We start from the raw sequence: 18,460 nt of genomic DNA, 5'->3' as shown, positions 1-18,460 counted from the left end.
TGCAAGCTTCAACTATACAGCCTCAGACATTATCTGTATATGTAAAAGGAAACTTATTTTAGTCCAATTTAGAAGTAGAGCATTTTCATTTCATCATCAGCCTCCCCTCTATTTCCTGTGTTATCAGATGTTAGAGAGAGCCAGCGGTCTGTTTGTGAAACTGGCAACTTCACAGACAAAACACGCACGTTCAACCAGCATTCTTTTCCACAAGAACATAGTATGAATCTAACCCTGTAAGAGTCATAGGGAAGACGCACATAGGCAGAAGGCATAAATCCAGAACAAAGAACAAAAAGGTACCAAGGAATTGCTGAACTGACCAAGCCAGTTCTAGAAATCTCCTCTGAACTCTACAGATTTCTTCAGTTCAATGCTCTCCTTCAAATAGGACACACCCAGTCTAACCTTGGCTCCTTACAGACCTGCACGCCCCCTACGAAGCTAAGAAGTCCACGGTTAACTAGCTTCCACAATGGCACACCTGATTCTTTCGTGGGACCAGCTGTCCTGTCCAGTACATTTTAAGTATGGAGACAGTCAAAAGGATGCTCCCTATGCACCCAGTCTTGCTCCGAATTAACCTGAAGGGTTTCCATTTAGTCACATCCTATGTGGCCACAAGACAAACCTGCCATGGGAACAGCTGATGATCCAAGTGGCACCTGCAGCCCAGGCCGCTAAGAAAGATGCTCATGGGAAAACTTTCTCTTTCTCCACCTGGGGCATTCAAAATGGGCTCAGGGGTAAGGAAAATGAACAATAACCTACGGGTGCACCTACCCATAGGGTCATCCACCCATCCGCCATTTACGATGCACCAACCACACATAAACACTGTCAGTAGGGACCAGCATCTTCTTTAGGAACATAAACATGGTGAAAATGAAATAGTCTCCAAACGTTTTTTCCCCACAGAAAAAACAATTTTTTCAATTACTGATTTCATCCATTTCTCTGTCTTAGAAAACCAACTGACCACTGTTTGTATTTCCATTTTACCAAATTTTGTCTAAATTAGGAAGTTTTCTGCTCATAAGTCCATATGACAAGTCTTCTGTGGTCTCAATAATTTCTCCAATGGGCAGATAAAAAGTCATTTAAGGTGTAAATCATCCTATTGCCTCGGCCTTCTGACACACTCTCCGTCATGTAAATGGCACTGGAAACAAATCGAAAAGCTGTCAAAGCATCCTGTAATAGGGAAATTAACAGACCCATTCCGTTATGCATATCTGCCCCCATTTCCCCTGTCCCTGTTACCTTCCTATGAACCCATAAATCTACACGTAGACCCGGATAAACAATCAAGGGAAGAAGTTAGACACGCGCATGCTTTCATTCTCACACCGGTACCAGCATCACATTATATTCCCCTAAGACTGCATTTGGGCTCGTGTACACAAACAGAAAGCTATTATTATGTCCTTTAAGGTCCTAGTTAAAAGTTCTGCTGTGAAAGATAATTTGTTAGCTGAAATAACACACTCTATCTTGATGGGATTTTGAAAACTATCAGACTGAGACCCAGCAATGCAAAGTAAGGTATGTAAACATCACACATAGTTAAAATGAAATTTCATGGCCGTCAAGGTTTGAGACGTTCCCTTGTGCTCTTCCCAGCATTTTAAAAGGGAGAAGAACAGATCCAGGGTGGCCACATGACTGGCCCGAGGTGGCAAAACCAGTCAGCGTCAGAGTCCATGAAATGTGCACCCCTACTCTCTTACTTTTTATCATAAAGACTATAGTAACCCAAGAGACATCAATCCAGATTTGATCGGACGAGAGTAAAAACATGACTCAGACATAAGCAGCTATCCCTTCCTTGGAGTCATCAGGCCACACCAGTGGGTGACGGTACTAACAGGGCAGCAGTCACACACACACTGATATCAGGCCACTCCCCCTTCCCCAGAAGAGCAGCCTAACGAAGCCGAGGTCGAGACTAAGGGGTTTACACAGAGGAGCTTCACCTGAAGCTTGACTTTTTTGGATTGGCTGGGTGCAAACCCAACTCCTTCCTCTAGATCCACAAAATCCCCATGACTCCATCCTCTTTCTCTGCTAAAATGCCTAACTGAAAGTCAAGCATGAACACAGTAGAAAAATTAGAACAATGGAGAAACGTCCAAAACAAAAAGCTCAAAATGTCCTTCATTCATTCAAAGGCAACCACTACCAACAATTTCTTGTGTATCCTTTCAGAAAAAAAAGTCACCCACATATAGTTTTTAAAAGGGGTGTGTGTGTGTGTGTGTGTGTGTGTGGTGAGCATCCTGACTTGATTCTGTCTTGACACGGATTGCCCAGAGATCAGTCCCACTCCTTCACATGATAAACTGGTCATTTCAAGGACAGAAAGAAACCTTGTTGTTAATCAAAGCTACTTTTGTCTTAATTGCCACTGTATTTGTGGACCTTGGGAAGAGAGTTAAACAGCTGACAAAATATTGAAAGGGACAAAGAAAGGGGAAGAATAAAGAGGAAGCACAGGAAAGAGGAGATTAGTGAGAAAAGGAAAGAAAAAGATAAGGAGGGATTACATACCCACCAGCACCTGGCGGATGCTCATTCAGTTCTTTCTGAGTGGCTGACTGACCACATAAGTGAATGAATGAAGAAACCAGCATAGGCGTACTTTTACACGTGACATTTAACATATTAACTGATATGGCCTGAAAAGTAAGCATCCTTCTTGATCTACACCATCTAGCATGGTAGCCACTGGCCACACATGGCTATTGAACATTTGACATGAAATATACACCAGATTTCAAAGACTTAGTATTTTTAAAGGATGTAAAATATCTCGTTAATAATTTTATATTGATTAAATGTTGAAATGAGAATGTTTTATTTTATTTTTTGAGATTAGATATATTGGGTTAAGTAAAACATATTTTAAAATTAATAAACCTGTTTCTCTATCTCTCTCTCTCATTACTGCAGCTACCAGGAAACTCTGAATTTCCTATGTAACTCACCTTATCTATTTTTTGGATAGCAGTGGTCTGCACTGTAGATGTCATTACAGCACTGTCTGTCTGTCTTTCCCTGATCTATCCCAGCCCCTTGTACAGGGCCTTGAGAATAGTCAATGCCCAATTAATGTGTCCCAGATTAAAGGCTGTCTGTGGTACCTAGACAAGGCAATAACTAAGCTTCAGACTGCAAGGCAGAAGGCCCTGACCCTGATCCTAGCTCTAACATAAGAGCATCTGTGCAACCTTGGACAAGTCATTGAATCTGGCTAAGCCTTGTTTTTCTCATCTTTGAGTTGGAGATAATTTCTGCCTTTTAGAAAAATTGCATGGACCAAATGAAATAATGTCCATACAAGGGCCTTGAAATGGGAAAACAGATGTCCAATCCCTTCAAAGGTCTAGTATTCTCTTTGAGCAACAGTCCCAGGAGAAGCAAGATAAAGAAAATACTGAAACAACAGGGCAAGAAACTAACTGATTAAATTCCTATAGCTCATGTTTCCATTCTGGCACATGTTAGAAAGTTTAGATCAGGACAGGTGCAAACTTGAGAACTCTCACACCAGTGGAAACCTCGGCACTCATCACTCCCTTTTCACTGCATCTCACCAACCGCAGGTGGCAAAGGGACTGGCAAATACGTTCCTTGAGGGGCCACAGAAAGGCTAATAAACTGGAAGGAGAAGGCTGTCTCTGGGTAGCTGACGGAAGCAGCAGGATGGCCAATTTCACTATACCATCTGGGGCTCACAGCCTTATAGGAAATTGATAATCCCAGGAGACTCTCAGGTCTCAGTGGAAATGTTCCATAGGCACAAAAATCTACTGTGGACATCTGTTCTTAACTATTCCAGGCACAGCTGGGAGAGTGGAGACATCTTATTCTACAAGGCAGTCAGGGTACCTGGCAAGGGAAATCCAAGGGACACTTGGACAGACTTGGCCAGGCTGTAGCTTTTTAGTGACACCCAGATAGATTTCACCATCTCAGTTGAGCATCTTCCCCATCATCCAAGTTCACTTCAAAAGAGAAGACTGTGTAAAGAAAGCATCCTTCAGCAGGAAGCACTTACAGAGGAGCCTTGGGGAGCCAAGTGCCGACTAACCCGCAGCAGAGAAAAAGCAGACCCAACCACCCACAGCCATGAGGCAAGGGGACAGCAGAACAAAAATAGCCCATTTCAAGTGGCCCATGGTCAGATTCTTTTGTTATTCTCTGCAAGGCCCCACAGAAGCCCCAGAAGTCAATGGCTTACCATCAGTGAGGCCACCACACCAAGGACAGCAAGGAGGGTGCAGTGACTTCCCCTTTGCTGTGAAGTTCTGACTCTTCCCCTCTCTAAAGGCTGCTGCCTGTGATGTGGAAGCGAGTTGTGCCACGGCCAAGCTCTGAACCTATGGGACCAGTGTCCCGTGACCAACATAGTAATAGCCCACAAGGCCCAAGCTGCTGCCAGCTCATCGAACCAGAACACCAAGGACAGGACAGCAGAGAGGGAGGCTCCTTAGCAGGCGTGGAGCAGAGCCTGGAACAGGCCTTTGCAGAAGAACAGCTGCAGAGCCTTTTGAACTTCATATTTCCGGGACTAATGCCCCAATATTCTGGACATATAGGTCTGAGGTGGGGCCCAGGAACCTGCATTTTATACAGAGTGCAGGGCAATGCCAATGTCCAGATGGACTTGGGAACCTGAGGTCTAAAGAAACTTTATTGTCTCTAATCCTTTCTCTTCCATGAAATTTTTCTGTCCTTCTTATCTCTACAAGGAAGAGGTGAGTGGGGGAGGACTCAGAGGAAAGCAAGACCAGGTGGAGAACATTCTGGATCCTGAGGGACCTAGGTTCAAAGTGAACTGCTCCTGGTCCTTAACTTCTCTGAACCTCAGTTTCCTCATCTGAGGAGTGGTGGTAAAACCACCTACCCACTCAGGACTGTGGGGAGAGTAAATGCACATGAAATGCCCAATGCATTGCTCATAGTCACTGTCACTAAAACACTTATCCGAGTATTAGCTGTCTCTGTGAAGGGACAGATGGGTGCAGGTCTGTTCTCCACAGGAGGATCTTCGCAAGAGATGCTGCAAATGCGAGTAACTGACATAGGCATAAAGGGAAAGAAAAATGAAATGAACTGCAACAAGAAGAACTATAGTAGGAGGGGGCATGGATTCAGGTTATTCAGGGAAGGTGAGGAGATGCACGTGGGGAGGGCGGGCAGTCCTGTCTCTGGGAGGCTGGAGAGATATGGTTGGGAGGAAATCAACAGAGGCGCACAAAGATTTAGGCACCAAGCGGCGTGAAGATTTGCTGCAACATTGCTTATTTATTTTTAAATGGAAATAACCCAAAAGTATTTTTTCTTTCTTAAAACATTATGATAAATATGTATTACTTTATTTCAGAAACAAAATATTCCTTTTTCAATTTAAGGAAAGATTTTGGGATCCATGGGTCAGCAGAAAGCATTTTTAAATATCCTAATTGTTTTTCTTTTAAACTCCAGTCTAATATTCAGGTTAGAACATTAATATTAACAAAGGAAGGTCAGATGAGAGCATATCCCTTTAAATTTTTCCCACAGGAACATAAGGCAAAATACATTACAATTTGAGGTCATAATTAGCATCTGAACTTCTAAATCACAAAGGCCATCAGGAAGGATGAAAGAGGCGAAGAGAAAATGATCCTCATAAAGAGGCAGACAAGATCGCTAGTGTCTCTAGTGAGACCTAGTGTCTCCCAATTCTTCAGGAGAATTAGGTGCCGTGCCTCCCTTCCCCCTCACATGTACAACACAGTGACGCATGCACGCACACACAGACAGTGATGAGAACTTTTGAAATAAAACTCAATATCACTCACCAAGTCCTTTCCCACACAGGCTAACCAGAATCTATTTTTGCATTCAAATGAGATTTGCAGCAAAGAATTGCACTCTGGTAAAGAGGAAACAATTTCTGTGCTATAACTGGGTTTTTCTCACTTCTTCTTTTAAAGTAAGTCCAAAAAGCTCAGAACAATAGTACAATCTTCTACGCACTAAATATATATCCCTGCAGACATCTTGGAATGAAACTGAATCATTTAAAAGGGTCTGGGTAATTTGCCGTCTCCTTAGCAAACTTATAATGATATATTACGACTGGAAGCAACCTTCCAAATCAGCCGGCCCAGCCCATCATTTTACAAATGAGAAGCTTGAGAAATAAAACGGCTGCTCCAACACACTGAAGACTCTAATTAAAACATCTGCCCAATTCTAAGGTAGCTGATAAATTTGGAGAGAGGGAGTGGAAAATAAAACCTCTAAAACATTTTTAAGTGGAGTAGTAATTATGATCAGTGGGCCTATTAAATGAAGAAGCCATAAGGATCGTGAAGAAAGCTCACTGCCGCTCCAATGTCAGGACCACTGACTTACAGCTGGAATACTACGAGACTGAAAGTCGCTGGCGCTAACTCATGGACTCTCCAATAGCAGCACAGGAAGAGAACCAGGAGCTCTGCCCTGAAATCTGTCAGCATAAGGACCAACTCTGGCCTAACTACATACTTAAACCAACAGGTGTGCAGGGGTCGCCCTGATGTGATGATGCCCCCATTTCCAGAAAAGCAGGAAAATGGTCTGTGCCCAGCAGAGGTACTTGACCACTGACCTGACAAAGGGAGGGTGGCATAGAGTCTCGCCCAATGTGGACTGCTGACCAGCAGCAGCAGCATCAGCATCACCTGGTTGCTTGTTAGAAACGCAGGATCTTGGGCCCCACCCAGACCTACAGAGTCAGGATACGCACAGTTGAAGATCCCCAGGGCCTCCTGAACACAGTCAGCTTTGGGAAGCCCCTGTTTAGGTAACACAGCAGCAAGAGAAAGTATAACTGACAGCCTGTAACTACATTTAACCTAAGTATCTGGAATAATTACCTCCATTATCAGTTCTACTCTCTAAAGCTTTTGATCTTTAAGCCTTATTTTAAATTTTAAGTGGTCTAAAATTTAGCCTAAATTTTAAATGGTCTCAGTGACGATCTCATTAGGTACTCATGTTTTTCCACAAACTATCTCAAAGTTATGAAAAAAATATATATATATATAAATGCCCTGGGAGCTTTACCATTTTCAAGGGATACATGGGTTAAAAATTGAGGTCTTTTGTTCCTGCTATTTTCCTCTGGGGTCATAGTAGGGACACAACCAATCTGTCTTCAGTTCTGAGCTAGAAACCTCAGGGAGCCCTGGTGAAGGAGGAAGACTGAATTCAGAACAGAAATGTATTCCTCGTGAAAAGAGAAATTTCACATAAGGGAATTTTATAATCGAAAGGCTATGAAGGTCCCAAGAACCAACCATGGTACCAAGGGTGAGTCGCTTTAGACCAGTCTCCACTCACACACTCCAGGGATGTGGACCTCACCACCTCCACAGGTCCCCCGTCCATCTGTGCATGCTCTAACTGTTCCTAAGCTTTCCTGAAATTTGTCTCCCTGTAGCTTTCAACAGCTCTATAATCAATAACCCCACGGTTACTGTCCCTACCATTAGTTTATCCCCATTTTAAATGCAGAAAGTCAAAGAAACAAATTTTGTGTATTTTTTTTTCCTCATAGGTCTGAGGCAGCTTATAGGGGTGGAACGTATGAAAGTTTTATTTTTTCCTTTTATTTTGAGGCCTCTTAGGAAAAATTTATGTGTACAAGAGGAATAGTCAAATAAACCATCCCAAGTTATAGAGAGTGTAACCAAGGACAATTCTACCGGACCCCTAGTGCTAGGGTAGTACCATTCTTAAACACTGTCAGCCTGATGCTTCCTAGGAGTCAAAGCAGGTATGAAATAGGGCAAGAAGATGGTGCTTCAAAAACGTCTGAGGCTCTTTGGCCCGGGAGAGTTGTAGGCGATCAGCCCTGGAAAGTGTCTTAGACCAAGTCTAATTCTACCTCCTACAGAGAAGACTGAAACCCAAAGAAGCTAAGTGACTTCACCAAAATTGGGCATCTAGTTGGCATCAAAGACAGGCAACTGAGTGTCTCTACTGCTCTTCAGAGATCTTTTTGCTACGCTGCCTGACTCCGAGTCCTGTTTTTATTTATTTATTTATTTGTTTATTTATTTATTTTCAAAGAGAGGGGAAGAGAGGGAGAAAGAGAGGGAATGAAACATCAGTTGGCTGCCTCTTGCATGTCCCCTACTAGGGACCTGGCCTGCAACCCAGGCATGCGCCCTGACTGGGAATCAAACCAGAGACCTTTTGGTTCACAGATCCGCACTCAATCCACTGAGCCACATCAGCCAGGGCTGAGTCTTAAGTTTGTTAAGAAAGCTTGTCTAAAATAAAAAATCAGAGCTATAGCACATAACTGGGCTGAGCAAGTATGATGGCTATGGACACCCCAAAAGCACATCCAAGCCATCCTGCTCCACACAGAGAGCTTAAACCCCCAAACTCACAAACCTAACACCAGATAAGGAAGTTGCACTCTCCTCCTTCTCTCTCCTAGAATTCCATTCATTCCCACGTACCCATTGATTTTGAACTGCAGAGATTTTCCATTAAGCAGCTCATTTTAATCCCCCACTAAAGTAATCTTTCTGATGAAAGGCTATTTGCTCTCAGAACATAAACAGCACTGCGAAACACTTCATTCTTTCTAAAACCCTCGAACCTAAAGGCCCACAGCATACTGAGCCAGAGCTGTTAGTAAAGAGTAAAATATTATAGGCCATCCATCCATTTATCCCGGCATCTAAACATTGGAGGTATCCAAACAATATTTTTAAAATCCTTTTTAGCATCTATTTTTTTAAAAAGCACACCAGGGTAATGTTATAAAGAAAACCCGTTAGAGCACACAGCATGAGGTGCCGGCCCAGGGACATCTGTCCATGGAGCTCTGCACTGGTGGGCAGGGCACAGCGGCCAGCCCGCAAGACCCTAATGAAACTTCGCCGCGACATAAGCTCATCCACAGAAACAACACTGTGTCTCAGGCCTTTGTGAATTTAGGCAGATCACAGCTACCTCAAAGCAACAAAGTGCGATCAAGCAAGTATGGAGTGTGTGTTTTTTCTACCATCGTGTACTTCCAAAGTAAAAAAATAAGCAGATCCAGGAAAAATTACTAATCCAGGTCCCAAGCATTTCAGGTGAGATCCTTTAGGCTGACACTAGTCATTCATATTTCAAAATGGGCTGGGATCCCACGTGTTACATGACCTGTTTGTATTTATTGGTTTAAAGCTGACTATTCCTAATATAAAAGCATCTAGAAAGCTATGTGAGCTTCTTAAGGGCACTACAAATTTGTGAATTCTTGATTCAGTTCATTAAATGAGATGGGTGGATGAACCAAATTAATACCAGGGAATTAATACCAAGTCACACCAGGGAAAATTGAATATAATTACATCACTCCAGAGTTCTCCAGGTTTCTTTGTTGGCATCAGGTTTATAAGATCTCAAATGGTAAGAGCACAGAAGAAAACACACAGCTTGCTCATGCCCAGGGTGAGGCGAAAATAGAAAACAAAAAGAGGAAGAAAAGCTGTGACATGTGTCCATCCAAGAGCACATCTTCCGTTACTGTTAATCAGAGTGTATGTCACACTTCCTGGGGCCACTGAAGTCATCAACCCTAGCAGAAAGGGGTGGAATTTTCCCACTTTAAAAGGAGAAAATGGGCAAAAAACGGAAGCTAGGCTGATGGGAAATAGAGGGGTGTTTTCCTATAAATATCCAAAAGCGATCCCTTTTCAACAAAAATCTTATGGTCCCATGATGGCAAAATGGAAAGGGCTTGCAGGCAGGATGGTGGGCAGTCCTGTTCCTCACACGCCCACCAAACTAAGTCCCAGCCTCCTACCCCCACTGCCCTCTACTGGGCTGCAACCTGTGTCCTGCACCTTCCAAGGGGTAGAAAACTCTAGAAAGGCTTTTGTTCTTGCACAGAACCCAAGGGAAAGTGTCATCTTCCTCTCCTGCAGTGCAGACCTATCCTCTCGTTACCCCATTCCAGGAATAGGCTGATCAACACCCATAGATATAACGGGGGCTCTTAGCATAGTGAGGTCCATGCCCATTTTGTAACATAAATGACTAGTGTTAAAGTGACAGTGTCTCACCTGGAATGCCTGGGCCTTCATTAGTCATTTTTCTAGGGCTCATTCATCTTTACTACAGAAGAGATCCTTACCTTCAGAAATGGCCTTCTTCACAACTGCCACATAAGTCTCAGGCTCGTCGTCACAGGTGAACTCCTGCCAGTGTGCCCAGTCTGGAAAGAAGTCCAGGAACTCCTTGCTGTCTCTCACCCCACAGAATAGCCGGACCATGCGGTGCGGAGGGTGGAAGGCTCTCTGCAGCAGGGGCAGCAGGGCCGGCTGGATGAAGCACTGCACCAGCTCTGCAGACAGCAGCACCACGATGCAGCGCGGGCTGAGAAAGAAGGTCAAGTCCTCGGCCGAGAAGGAGGTCTCAGGGCCCAGCCTGTAAGTCAGCGTCTTCTGGCTGCGGACCTGCCGACTGGACAGGAAAAGGTTCTGGAGATACTGGCACCATTCCTCAGCATCCGAGCTGTAGAAGAGGAGGATGTCACACCCTCGGGACACCCCTGAGCAAAAAACAAGGCACAGAAGTGTGTTAACACACCTGCTCCTTCTAAGCCATGACCTGCAAGATATACCAACCAGACGAGGAGCCCGGCACTTCCAACCTTCCGCGGTCTGCCTCCAGCATACCTGCCTGACCTTTTCCCCCACTTACAATTGGTGTTACAACCTTACCAGACTCTTGGTCTTTGCCTAAACATACAATGCCATTTCAGATGACAGCATTAGCTATTCCTTCTGCGGGCGTACTCTTCCCCCACAGCCAGTACAATATTGGACAGAGATGATACTGATGATGATGATCACCATCCTCGTCAGAACAGCAAGCACTTCTGTAGAGCTCACTGTACTCAGACACTCTTCCAAGCCCGTCGCCTAGTAAACTCATGTAATCATCACAGTGACCTTCTAAGGTAGGCACTACCATTAGCCCCATTTTAAAGATGATAAAACAGAGGTGGTGGGTTAAGCAACTTACCCAAGACCCATAGTGGCAGAGTCAGAATTTGAACCCAAACAGCCTGGCCCCAGGGCCTGGCTCTTCCCCCAATACAGTGGTGATGAGCACAGGTCTGAACTCAGGCAGCGGAGTTAGTATTGGCTCTGTGAAGTATTCACTGTGCAATCTTGGGCAAGTTACTTAAATATTCTAAACCTCAGTTTACCCCTCTGCAAATGGAAATATAACAGCAGTATTTACCAGTGGGAATTAAATTAGAATTTTATGTAAAGTGCTAAGCAAAGTGTTTGGCATGCAGTAACCCCTCAGCAATTGGCACCTGCTATCGTTATCCTCACATTATTATAAACTGCGCATTAACGCAAACAGCAACCATGGTTGAATCAATGCCTACGCAGTGCCATCCGTCAGGTGTCCCTCACCACACGTGGTCCGTGATGTGGGCTTTCTTCGTCTAGTAAAGCACACATGCCAGAAACAGTCAAAAGCCTCAGGGAAATAGAGTTAAAAAGGGCTTGGGGGGATCATTTGGCTCAATACCTCCTTTAAAAATAAAAACCCGCTTCAGCTGTGAAGATAAATTCACACTCAGTAACTAGTCACAAAGCTAGGACTGAATGGGTTAAAAGGAAAATAAGATCTCAGAAAGGGTGTGGTCCCATACATTAATGAGGAAGAAGCCATCGACAATGTCTTCAGTGGGTTAACAAGCGCCAGGGAGGAAGAGAAGAAGACATTTCCTAGAGCATAAGAAGCGCCCTTAAGAAGGCAGTGTGGGTCCTAGAGCAGCGACTGACCTAGCAGGAAACCAACGACTTCACATGGCCCTGACCACAAGGCCACGAGCGACGTATGTCACATCTATGAGGAGACAGTGACCGAAAGGCAAAACAGCATTTTGAAGACTGACAGGTTCTGAGACATTGAGGGAGTCAGCATTCAGCTCGCCATGGATTCTGCCTCTCCACTCCCTGCTTCTCTGTTAACAGATATCGCAAAACCTGTTGTTCACTAAAGACCTCTAGTCATCAAGGGAAGTTTAAACATTAACAATAGGGGAAATGGAGCGGGGAACACACAGAATTCTCTCCTGTCTTCACAGTTTTTCTAGAATTGTAAAACTTCTAAAATAAAAGTTTAAATATAAAATTGAAATAAAAAGCTCTGATGGGAATAGCCTCTTCTATGTGAACAAATGTACTGAAAATATCTCATTGCCGGGGTTCTAGTGTTAAATCCAGCCACCCTTTGAGCAAAAGTACCTGAGAAGGAAGAGGCTAGTGCCTCAGCCCAGTTGGCATCACAACCCACTTGGCCACTACCCATCTGCAGTGTGCCTTCAGACCAATATACTAAACCTAAGCAAGTTTTGCCTCAGCATAAGTGAGGACAACAAAACCTATCAACTTCCTGAACTTGGCTCTGCTGCTGCAGCTGAAAGCTGGGGAAGTTGTAAGAAAGTCCAAAGTGGAAGTTGAAGTCCCTCCATAACACATTGGGCAATGACACAGGACTAAATGCTTTGTCAGCAACTCTCTCTTATGTAGGGGACACCCCTTTCTTCAAAAATAATTCTCTTCCTCTAGCCATAAGTCATTGTTTCACACGTGCCAAACCAATTCTCTCATTTTGGATGCTTGTTTATTAAAAGAAATGAAATACATGAACCAACAAGGAGTCCATCAATCCCAGACAGCAATAAGGAAGGGTCTTTGTCGAGCTTACAGGTGGTTCTAGACGGAGAAAGGAATGGGTATAGAAGGTTTGGCTCTAGAAGGGGGAAGGTTTGGCTCTAGAAGGAGGAAGGTTTGGCTCTAGAAGGAGAAACGAATGGGTATAGAAGGTTTGGCTCTAGAAGGGGGAAGGTTTGGCTCTAGAAGGGGGAAGGTTTGGCTCTAGAAGGAGGAAGGTTTGGCTCTAGAAGGAGAAACGAATGGGTATACAGGGTTTGGCTCTTGAAGGAGAAAGGAATGGGTACAGAGGGTTTGGCTACAGAAGGAGAAACAAATGGGTATATAGGGTTTGGCTATAGAAGGAGAAGGGAATGGGTAACAGTAGAGCAGGGGCTGACTGGTGGCAATAGAAAGTGACAGTGGTGGCAAGAAACCAAGTGACCAAGATAGAGGTTCCTTTAAAAGATTCAGAATCCTCCTGAGAAGAGAACAAAAAGGATGTGCTTCTCAAGCTACCCAGCCCAGACCATTTCTTTAATCTGTAGGTGACGCTGGCATACAGTCCATCTGTCCAGGGGCCCTGCGTCTGAATCTGCACCGTACTGAAGAGCGATGCAACAAAGGGAAGGTGGCCAGGACAGGAGGGGATCTGGAAACAGTTCATGGGAGGAGTTTCCAGAGATTTCAAGTTTTGAGACTTGTTAGGAATATTGAGGGACCTCAAGGATCAGATGGAAGTTAGGATCATGAACAGTAAAGGTCCTTTCAAACCCTATTTTCCTGAAAGTACAAGGATGGTAGAAGGATCTGGAGATCAGAGATACTGATGAGAACTTTCTTAGAGGGTTTGAGGCTGACATATGGAGAAAGTCATTCTAGTCTTCACCAACTAGACTTGGCCACTTGGGATAGTCACGAATGGCCTCCTTCTCCTCTCTCTCGTGTTAAAATACAAGAGACACCATCAGAGGCCTAGAGGATATTCCAGGATAGGCGAATTCCACTCCATTTTATTTTGCTTCTCAAGTTCTTTCAATGATAGGGAGCCAAGATTCTCCTTAATTTCAACAGGCAAATATGCCTTTCAAAAACAAAAGAAAAATGATTACCCTTCAGTAGAAGGGAATTTAAGGAGACCACATGACTCAGCCATAAAAAGAATGATGATAGATGTTAAACTTGGATGAACCTCATTATTGAAATTATTATGCTACATGAAGAAAGCCAGTCACAAAGACCACATACTACATGATCCCATTTATATGAAAGTCCAGAGTAAAGAAATCTATGGAGACAGAGAGTAGAACTTAGGGGTGAGGAGGAAGAGAAAATAAAGGGGTGATAGCCAAAGCAGACAAAGGTGATGAAAATGACCTTTCTTTTGACAGGTGATGAAAACGTTATGAAATTGACTATAGTGATAATTGCACATACGTGTGAAGATACTAAAAACCACTGACCTGTACACTTGAAATGGGTACGTTGTATTGTATGTGAATTATATCTCAATAAAGCTGTTTAAAAGAAGAAGGAGGATGAGGAGAAGAAGGAAGAAGAGGAGGAGGAGAAGGATGAGGAGGAGAAGACCACAAGGAAGAGTGGCCTGGATGACTCCAGAGCTCACAACATCTTGGCAAGAGATGCTGTCACCACTGTGACATGCTACCATGTCTGTATCTCCAGATCTCAGGGAGCCCCAGGGACCCCAGAGATGCAACTCCTGCTTGCAGCACCCTGAGTGGCATCTCACCGCAGAGGATGTTGGCGATGTCTACAGAAGCCACTGCAGAGCCCACATGTCCCAGGTTTGGCCACTGGGTTGCAGTCCCCACCTGATGGGAGCATACCATCTAGCCCTCTAGCCCCTTTGTCCACACCCACTTAAAGACCCACTCAGGACACTAAAGGAGGGCTTCCTCTGCCTCCTCTGACTACCCCTCACCTTCTGTTTCCTAGACATGACTGTCCAGAGCACGTTCCCAGCCACAGAAGGAGGTGGAAGTTTCACTCACCTCATCTCCTACTTCTCCCCAGTCACCCACCTATTCTGGACACCTCCTTAAATCCACCACATAGACCTATTTACTCTTCTTCTACCTGGAGCCCTCCTCTCCTAAATGTTGCCCCTCACCAAACTTCAGGGTTTTGTTCATATGTCCCTTTCTCCATGAGGCCTAACCTAGCTGCCTCATTTAAAATTATAACCCTAATCCCCTTTGCCCCTCTCTATTATTTTTCTTTTCCTAATTTCTTTTTATTTTTCTTTCTTGGAGTTTTATTTTTATTATGTTTTAGTGATTATCCTATTACAGTTGTCCCAATTTTCCACCTTTGCCCCCCACCACCCAGAACCCCCACTCCCTCAGTCTATTGTTTTCCATGCACTTCTCATATCTATGTTCCTTACTCAGTGTATTGCCTGCCTTCCCCTACTACCCTGTAAGCTCCATGGGGACATCACTTATGTCTGTTTTGTTTACTGAATATATACTTGACACCTAGAACAGAGTCTAGACACAGTGGTCATGCAATAAGTATTTGTTGTGTGGATGAGTCCCCTCTAGATAACTGCTTCAGCTTTCAGATGGAATGTGTGAACTGTGAACCTACTATTACCAGGGGTTCCTCATTCACAATGCAGTCTCTTGCAGCCTCTTGCAGCCTCTTCCAGCCTCCAGAGCCCAGCTAGGGGGTTATGAGGCTAAGTTTAACTACCTTTCCACTCTCCTTAAGGAGGAAGCCTGTATCCTCAAACCTAACAGAACTGTCACCATTGGCTTTTTCTACCCCTGCTTCCAAAGCACCATTAGAAGACCAGACCTCGGGATACAGCACCTGCCTCCATCCACCAAGAACAGTCAGTACCTTCTCTCAGCCAGCTAGAATTTATTCCTCCAGAGGCTTTTACATCCTGTTTTCATGTGTTATCTCTACTAAAACATCCTAAGATAGGAAGGGAAAACATGGGTAAAAACACTTGCAAACTGTAAACATGGCAGCTGTAATATTTTCATCTAGTAATTCTTTGTTTATTTATGCTTTCCTTCCTAAGATTATAAACTCCTGAAGAGCAGAGACCAGGCATGTCCTGGTTACCTCTGAGACCATATTTAAGGTCTTACTGTGCACATTATCCCTCAGCGTGCACAGTAAGTGTTCATCAGTTCAATAGTCCATCATAGAGGACTATTATCATCATTACGTGATTCATCCTGGATCTCTGTGAGGGAGTGAACTGCTAAGTGTACACACCCCATGAACCAAGAAGGGAACCCAAAGACTAATCAGAAAAGCCTGGGTACCTTTTGATAGGTAGACACCCAGTGGCCTCCACCTCCCCCCCATTCCCCAAAGGGGTGCAAAGACTTAGGAAAAGTAAAGCTAAAGGAATGAAGTTCCTACGTCCCTATCGACATCCCACATGAAAAACAAAGCCAGGATGGGCCAAGGAAGTGGGCTTGGGAAAGTGGCCCAAGGGTCGCCTTGGATCTCCCAGAGCCAACGTAGGACTCTCTGAGCGCCCCCTATCGGCCTGAGAAGCATTTCGCCGGCACAGACAAGTTGGCTCTGACTCCTTTCTGCTCAGACTGGGTTCACAGAGTTGGAAAAGCAGGAGAAACGACCCTTGGAGGCTCCGAGGGCTAGTAACAGAATGAGGAAAAGAAGATTAGAAAGCGAGGACAGAGGAGGGTCAGGCAGGGGCTACAGAGAACCGTGCAACAGGCTGGGAAGGAGAACGTGGGGAAGTCGAAGTTGGGGAGCTTTGCCATCGAGAACTGGGGAAAAGAACAGAAAGAGAACAGATCCCTCAGCGAACAAGCCCGACAGAGTTGTGAGCGGGAGGGTGCTCGGAGGGCTGCAGGAGAGAGCGCCCGGGAAGAGGAAGGGGCGCTCCAGGGGGAAGGCTCCCAGATGGGCCAGGCGCCCTGCCTACGCACCTGAGGCTGCCATGCCGCGGGGCGCAATTCTCACACCGGGCTCGCTGCTCGTGGGGCCTGGTGCTGGGAGCGGGGGCCGGCGGCGTCCCTGAGCGCGGGGCCGGAGGGGACACCGGCTCCGCGCAGGACTAGCCGCGGCTCTGACGCTTCCTCCCTGCAGGCTGTGAGGACTCGACGAGAGGGCGTGTCCACAGGGCCTGCCCCGCCTGCGCCTGCGGGGCTCTGCCCCGCGGCACCTGCACCCCCAGCCGTTGCGGAGAGGAAGCGAGAACCCCCGTCCAGCCCGCCAGCCAGCTACCCTTACAGCCTCCGCTCCCCAACCCTGTTCCACCCTCGCTCCGGGTAGAGAAGAGGCTGGGGCCCTCATGCCACGTGCGCCCACTCCCCACGAAACCAGCCTGGTCTTGTGGCCACCAAAGGGCAGCCTGAAGTGGAGAGGGTGTTGAGAGGGGAGGAAGGAAGAAGTTTGAGCCGCCTGTCCGACCCCTGTGACCTGGAGCTGGGTGGGGGTTTATGAGCACAGCTGGCCGAGCCATCTCCCCATCCCCTGGGGCTTTCTCCCTGAGTCGCTGCCCCAGCAGGAAAGGGGTGGGGGCAGGAAGGGGAAGAGGCACCTTCCCTGGCACCTGGCCCTGGGTGCCAGACGTTGCCCTTGACTACCCTTCAGTAACTCCTTGGACTTGGTCTCCTGTTGGCACACAAACACTAACGATCATCTCACGTGATGGGTGCATAATGTACTTACCTTTTTATGTCTGATGCATTTTATGTGAAATGCATTTTATGTCTGAAGATCGTAGCCCTCATCACGATCTTCACGTTAGAGCTAAAGAAACAATTGAAAAATTCCAAATACTGTATCTTGCTCAGACTCCCGAAAGATAATGCTCCCAAGGTTCCCTACGAGGCCTGAGTCCGAGATAGGGCTCCCACTTAACTCTTGCACTCACTCACCTGCCGGCTCCTTGTCCTCCTTCCTCTGCCTGCTCCTATAACTGATGTGAGTAGCACTGTCCTTTGGGACCCTCAGCAATGCAGGGCCCAAGAAGATGGATCCAGAGAGCAGGGTCGAGGGAAGGATAGGGTTAGGCAAAGGTGGAAATAAGTGGATTTACAAATGGAAATGCCAGGGCTGAGACTGAGAATTCATTTTCTTCTGCTGCTGTAACAAAATGGCTTAAAAGAACACAGATTTATTAACTTACCGTTCTGCATTTCAGAAGTTCCGTCATGAGTGGCCCTGGGCTGAAATCAAGGGTCAGCAGGGCTGGGTTCCTTTCTGGAGGCTCTAGAAGCGAATCCATTCCCTGTCCTTTTCAACTTCTAGAGACAACCCACAGTGGTTCGTGGCCTCCATCATCTTCAAAGCCAGAAACTTAACATCTCTCTGACCCTGCTTCTGGGTCATTGTATCTCTCTCTGACTCTCATCTGCCTCCCTCTTCCACTTTTAAGGATTCTAGCAGTTACACTGATCCCGACCCCTCCAGAGAGTCCAGGAAAATCTCCCTGTTTAAGGTCAGCTGACTAGCAATTGTAATACCATCTACGACCGTAATTCTCTTTTGCCATGTAACATAGCATCTGCACAGGTTCTAAGAGCTAGGACGTAGACATCTTTGGGGGAGCGTGTTACTCTGCCTACCACAGTCCTGAGTTCCAAAAGAGGGGATAAGCTTTCCACTTGCTATACCTTACAGCTGGGGGAGGGGAGGGGGGTGCGGTCAAACTCATTTTCAGGGGGGGAGGGGGAGAAAGGCCCCATCAGCCTCACAGTTGCCTTCAAAGGGCAGAATGT

At 45.7% G+C, this 18,460-nt stretch overlaps 1 protein-coding gene across 2 annotated transcripts in view; it reads right to left on the bottom strand.

Annotated features, from left to right (window-relative positions):
* The window catches only part of PIK3AP1 (phosphoinositide-3-kinase adaptor protein 1), a 96,016-nt gene extending 79,145 nt beyond the window's left edge, over positions 1–16,871 (bottom strand). The window contains exons 1-2 of one of the 2 annotated variants that reach the window (XM_037050842.1): positions 16,664–16,871; positions 10,178–10,594 (exon numbers count right to left, since the gene is read on the bottom strand). In XM_037050842.1, the coding sequence (XP_036906737.1) occupies positions 10,178–10,594; positions 16,664–16,676 (430 nt within the window). In that variant the 5' untranslated portion in view covers positions 16,677–16,871. Of the gene's footprint in view, positions 1–3,891; positions 3,989–10,177; positions 10,595–16,663 lie in introns of those variants that run through there. The other variant, XM_037050844.1, reaches the window with a different exon arrangement.
* Between the last annotated feature and the right edge of the window lie 1,589 nt (positions 16,872–18,460).

This window comes from Sturnira hondurensis, unplaced genomic scaffold, assembly GCF_014824575.4.
Source record: "Sturnira hondurensis isolate 20B ecotype Veracruz unplaced genomic scaffold, ASM1482457v3 Scaffold0006849, whole genome shotgun sequence".
In the NCBI taxonomy this organism is placed as follows: Eukaryota; Metazoa; Chordata; class Mammalia; order Chiroptera; family Phyllostomidae; genus Sturnira; species Sturnira hondurensis.
Note: the sequence above shows the minus strand (reverse complement) of the source record. Positions and strands in the feature narration are given on the sequence as shown.